Raw genomic sequence first — 6,225 nt, 5'->3', positions numbered from 1 at the left:
AAATTTATTGCTGACATCTCTGGGCTCTCAGCCATTTACAAAGAAGAAACTGAATGGGACATAGGGAGCAACCAGTCATTCCTTTCCACCTTCTGAACAGCATCTACTGCAGAAGCGAAGCCAGGAGGCCCACATCACATGGGATATCAGAATAGGTGCGAAAGATGTTCTTTTAGGGTTTCTGAAAAGCAACATTCTCAGTCTTGTCCTCAAAAATATCCTAAAATATTTAATTTTCAAATCATGTGATATCTAATATTCTGGAGCAGTTTATCATGAAAACAATTCTTCCTAACAATGTTTCTGTTCCAGCTTAGCACCATCTCACTCTTTAAAGATATTTCCTACCTGTAAAAATTATAGCACAGAACCCAGAGAAAAACAGTACTAGAAAAAATAATCAACTTCTTATAAACTATTACCAGTAGTTGGTTATTTCAAAGTTATCCAAGAAGATTGTTTTGTCTTCTCTGTCCTACCAAAATTAATGAACATAAAAAAGAATGCTTCTGTTTAATTATTTGTGTTTTAACAGCCCTAAGGAGGAAGTTCTTCATATGCGGCTTCAATTTTGTCTGCGGAAATTTCTTTTTGGTGTATACTGAACAAGATATTAACTCATAGGGAAAGTGGAGGTCTCAGAAACCCTAAGCTTCAACCCAACTCATTTCTTCTCTCTGGCACATTCTGTCATTCCATATTCACTGACAATGAAAAGACTCGTCTGCCCTGTATACCTAACAGCCCTATTCATTGTCCATGGCACAGTTAGAAATGTCCTTCCTACCCGAACAGTGCTTTTCAGAATAGTAGCTGAACAAAGAAGGATGTTTCCCAATCCTGCCTAATAAGAATCACCTGCTCTGGTTTTTAAAAATAATCATTCCTAGCCTTCAATCAGAATGCAGAATTCACCTCTATAGATCTGTTCATTCTACAGACATTTTGGGGACCTATTCTGTGCTAGTTACCAGGACAGTAACTAAGAGTCCAAGTATGAGTGATTCAAGGTCTCGACCTTGAAGAGTGGTGTCTAGAGAAAAGTGACAGACGTTCAGAACAATTGCATGTACTAGAATAAGACACAGACAACATGCTGAGAGGCCAATGCTGGGCCAGGAGCTGCACTTCCACGGACCCATGAGTGGCAATTACTGAGTCAAGGTAGAGAGCAGATTGTTGCTGGAATGCATTTCTAGAATGCTTACCATGGTGACAGATACTGTGCTACATGCTTTATATACATTATCACACGTAACTTCCTCAACAGACATCATCTCATTACTCTGATGAGGCAGCCTCTTCTTGATCACCAAAGATCAAGCAGCCCGAATCAGGCTCAGAGCCTCATTGTGCACAAATGAGGACACAGGCATAACCTTCAGGGAAGGCTTGCTTGTCCCCATCTCTGACTGTCACTGTCAACAGCTATGTCACCTATACTGTGAGGAGCTCATGGTCTTAAGGAAATTAGAAACTTCTTCTGCAGAGTGATTGTGCCCCTCATAATGCTTCTCTGAATTTCATGCCCAAAGCAATCCTTTTAAATGATCCTTTTCAAAAAAGATGTGTTTCCATAAGTTCAATTTCAAAATATCAAAGCCACTAACCACAACGAGGAGTATCCAGCTAGTAGAGATGCATATTCAAAGGCCTCTCAACTATTTACCAAACTCAGTCATATAATCTACAACACATTATCTTCAGTGAAACAAAATGAAAATTTCTTACCCATAAATGTTCGTTAATTCTTCACACAAGTAACAAAAATAAAATTTGTTACTGATTCATGTAAGAATAGATAAAGTAGCACTGATACTTTTTACAAGATGAAATTAGCACGTAATTACCTCATTCTTTCCAGATCTTGAATCTTGTTCACTAGAACTTTCTTCCAGAAAACATTTCACTTTCTCAACCTTTTCCATGCAGTGGAAAAAGGCCATTTTCTCCAGTTTGTTACTGTTATAACATGTGTTGATTTCTTCCAGCCTCTTCACTTTTAACATCTTGGTGGTGAGACCGATTAAGTTACTGTCTGGAGTGTGGTTTTCATCTCCCTCTGTCTCTGATTTGTAAATTAAGACGCAATCATGAGCTTTGAGAGTGCCTTCCTCTTGACTGTAGAAAGAAAGAAAGAAAGAAAGAAAGAAAGAAAGAAAGAAAGAAAGAAAAAGAAACAAAAGTTCTCATCAGTTATTCACATATTTGACTTTTGGGGAAAATGACCAGTGAGAATTTTGAAGTCCCTTCTATTTAAACTGGAGAGGAGATCAAAAATTAGGAAGAGAAATGCTAATGTTAATATCAAATTTCAAATGCTAGGACTTAGAAAGAAAAAAGGATTTTCCCCCACCTTTTCCTATAGAAGCAAACAGTAAGAAGCAAACTTCATTTTCACTGGGTGACTAAATATTTCCCTCATTGCATAAAATAAGATTTATATCAAGTGACCAGGTTAAATATAGAATATAAAGTTTCACTGAGGTTAATTGGTATTGCAGCCCACCCCCTGAGAGGGAAGGGCTTCTTCCTGTGGGAGGATTCTCTCGTGTTCCCTGGGAATTTTGTCCCCCTCTGGGGAGTGATCTCCACCAAATGAGCCATTTCCAGAGCTGTTCTCTGCCTACACCAGAAATGTTTGGTGTTTATTTTAAAAAAGAAATTTCCTGGGGCACCTGGTTGGCTCAGTTGGTTAAGCGTTGAAGTCCAACTCTTGATTTCGGCTCAGGTCATGATCTCACAGTTCATGAGATGGAGCCCCCTCCTGGCATGGTGACAGCAAGGAGCCTGTTGGGATTCTCTTTCTCTCTCCCTCTCTCTCCGCTCCTCCCCCTGACTCTAAATAATAAATAAATAAATAAATAAATAAATAAATAAATAAGCATTTAAAAAAAATAAATTTCCTTGCAGCCCTCTCACGCAGACAACATAGATAGATATCCAGATAGCTTTCTTTGCATTGTCATTAACTGCTAGTTATCAAGAAGTTCAAATCCTTGTGCTTTCCTTGAAATACTTTCATTACAAATTAAGTAGTTCACCTAGTACTGCTCTGATACTACAGATCTACACTTAGGTATGTGTCCACACACTTGATAGTGGGGGACTTGGGGAGAAAGATTGATTTGAATTTACCGCTGGTACCCCACTGCTGACTGCTGAGGCCCCCTGCTGGAGATGTTCTGAAAATTGCTTCCAGCTTTTGCTCCAATTAACATCATCTTCACTTATCTCCACAAGACTTCATTTTTTATTTTCTCAACTCATATAGTAAAACTCATACATACCTTGAGTTCCAAATTATTAAAAATAGATGCTCTACAAAATTCTACTTCACTACACAAACACTTTACTTCAAACATTAAAATGTGAATAGTATCAACCAGAGTTCAATACTACCTAGATCAATAGTAGCATTCCTTCAAATTGCCCTGAAACAAAAGTCATTAAAATAAGGAGAAAGATACATAGTTATTTCTAAGGCAAACTATGACTTAAATATAATATATAATTGCAGATGGTACCCACATTGGGTCAGGAAGCCACATAAAATTAACATATTAAAAAGAAAACACGTCCAAGATATAATAATTTTGCAAAGAAATATTAAATGCTAAATACATGGAGTTTGGAAATATTAAATGCTAAATAACATACAACTTGTTATTTAAGGCAACATAGAAATAGAAGTAAGTGTGAGAGGTTATAACAATGTTTTAAAACAGAGTAATTACCATTTATAGGAGGACATCCTAGGGTTTGGACCACTTCAAGTGCAGAGTATGATTTCCGGCAGATAACGGGAAGTTTCTCAGAGTTCAGAAAGACTACAAAGTTCTCTGGTAAAGGTCTTTATTCTCAGTCAGTATATGTCTTCTGAAAAGACAAGCGTCCACTCTGAAAGGAAGTATCCTCTCTCTCAAATGCCACTTTGAGCCCCTGTTTAAACTAATATGGTCCTTGATCTCATGTTGCTCAGCTGTTGCCTTCTTAGTCAGATGGGGAAGAACATTAATTTTAGACACTAGGCTTTTCAAGGCCAATGGCTCCATTTCAGAGGTCAGGTAAGGAGAGGATGTACTGGGAACAGTGGATGAAATATCACCTTCACCCTTTCTTCTCATCAGTGTGGTAATACTCTCAGAATTACCAAGCTGCATTTGCCTTTGGCCCTGTTCTTCTGCCCCTTTTAGACTCATGATGATTTAAGTGCTCATTCCCAGCCAAGAAGATTCTGGGTGTGAGAATCCCACAGCCACCTTTGTTTGCCCATGTGACACTTTGAACATACACAACTAGAATATGAGAGATCTTTTGAAACCTTGACTGCTTAAAAAAACAAAACTAGTAATACAGACAATCACACAATTCATCAAGACCTGGAAACTTTTCACCTCTTTGGAGGCTTAGCTGATCCCTCCACTCCTCACCCCAACACCAGCCTCTAGTGCTCTCTTACTTTTCCAAAAGAAAAAAAGTTATTATTCTTAATTCAGATCCATGTGTTCCATAATATAAAAATATATGTTTCCATTTTGAGTAGCATATAAAAATTATAGCAAAATCTTTATAAAGTAAAACTTAGGTGTTTTTCTAGGATTGGAGAACTATCCTTTAGGAGGAGTAACTAAGCAAAATTAGACATTTTTTAAAGATAGATTATTTAATAAGGTGGTTATGAAAAGACAACAGATTTGAGGTTATCAATTTTTCCCAGAATAAATTGTGAAAAAGTGATAAACTGATAAAATGACAAATCTCCTGCCAAAGAAAACAACACATGTGGCCTTCTGCTGATTTGACTGTAATTTTCACCTAGACCATCCAAACAACAGGATCAGATTTTCCATCCCCTCTGTTCCAGCAAACCAGCCACAGGCTCCAATGAACCAGAAAACAACAAAATCTTCACCTTTGTTTTTTTTTCTTAATAAGTTGTTTTATTTTAGAGTAGTTTTAGATCTACAGAAAAGGTGAAAAGTGAAAATATAGTACAGAAAGTTTCCTAATGCCCTGTACCCAATTTCCCCTATTTTTAACACCTACACCAGTCACAATTAATGAACTAATGCTGATATTAAACTCCACACTTCACTAAGAGTCTATGAGAGTCTATGAGGGTTTTTTTTTCCCTAATGTCCCTTTTCTGTGCAAGAATCTCATCCAGAATTTGAGATTCCATTTAGAACCACTAGAATTTGTGATGAATTGGGTCTGGGGTGTGAAAGAAAAAGGATATAGACAAGGGTGACTTTCCAAATTTTTTGCTGAGTATTTGAAGGAGGGAGTTGACATTAACTGAGATGGAAGAGGATGTGAGAGGGAGCAACTTTTCTTGGGTGGGTGGGGGGGGAGGAATCAGGAGCTCAGTTTTTGATACGTCCATTGGACATTCAAGTTGAATAAGTTGCGAAATAGAAATCTAGACTTCAGGGAAGAAGTCCAGACTGGAGATAAAAATTTGGAAGTCATCACATGTAAATAGTTCCATGCACAACATGTATTGAATAAATATTTGTTGATTAATTACTAGAGGGAGGCTTTTTACTTGTGTCTATTTGTTATAAAAAAGAAAAACCAATTAAAATAATCCATGCTACTTGCCTTCTAAAATTAGATGAGAGTAGTCCACTTATGCTATGTCATACTGTCTCCAGCTTCTGATAGCACAGAGGACAAGCAACATGGTATAATACTTGACCACCAAAACTGAACAAAACAAGACAAAAAAACAGGTAATATATGCATGTCCATTATGATCTATCTGCCTAGTCTTAGCACCCTAAGTCCATACCCGTAAAATAATTGGAATCTCTTAAAGATACTCCTATGCTTGAGAAAGTTCACAGTAAGGCTATCAGCAGATTCAGTGATACGTTTCCTGGATAGCCCTGATATTTTGAAGATATAAACCCTTAAAAAAAAAAACCAACCTCAGAAAAACCATATTCCACAGAGTCATGGGAACTGCAATTCTTTTCAAGGGACATTTTCATTAACTAGCAAGAAACTATACTATCAGAAAAGCCACACAAAGCCACACAAAGTCACACAATGACTATGTTCTGGTTGGCATTCAAACAAGGCTAGATAATGCTTATCACTTCTATTTGTACACAGCATTATGAATATTTCCAGAACAACAAAGCCTCTTGAACATGTATCCATAAAAGTGGAGCAATCTTCACAAATACCAAAATGCAAACAAAAGACTTCCCTGTT

The 6,225-nt window shown here is 37.2% G+C and overlaps 1 protein-coding gene across 3 annotated transcripts in view; it reads right to left on the bottom strand.

The window, feature by feature from the left end:
* The window catches only part of MYLK4 (myosin light chain kinase family member 4), an 87,220-nt gene extending 83,233 nt beyond the window's left edge, over positions 1–3,987 (bottom strand). Inside the window, exons 1-2 of one of the 3 annotated variants that reach the window (XM_006931500.3) lie at positions 3,738–3,987; positions 1,851–2,121 (exon numbers count right to left, since the gene is read on the bottom strand). In XM_006931500.3, coding sequence (XP_006931562.1) covers positions 1,851–2,121; positions 3,738–3,754 — 288 coding nt within the window. In that variant the 5' untranslated portion in view covers positions 3,755–3,987. The remainder of the gene's footprint in view (positions 1–1,850; positions 2,122–3,737) is intronic. The other 2 variants (XM_019830324.2, XM_023253729.2) reach the window with 2 other exon arrangements.
* Between the last annotated feature and the right edge of the window lie 2,238 nt (positions 3,988–6,225).

Source organism: Felis catus, chromosome B2 (assembly GCF_018350175.1).
Source record: "Felis catus isolate Fca126 chromosome B2, F.catus_Fca126_mat1.0, whole genome shotgun sequence".
Lineage (NCBI taxonomy): Eukaryota > Metazoa > Chordata > Mammalia > Carnivora > Felidae > Felis > Felis catus.
The sequence above is the reverse complement of the archived record's forward strand: the minus strand, read 5'-3'. Positions and strand labels throughout refer to the sequence as shown.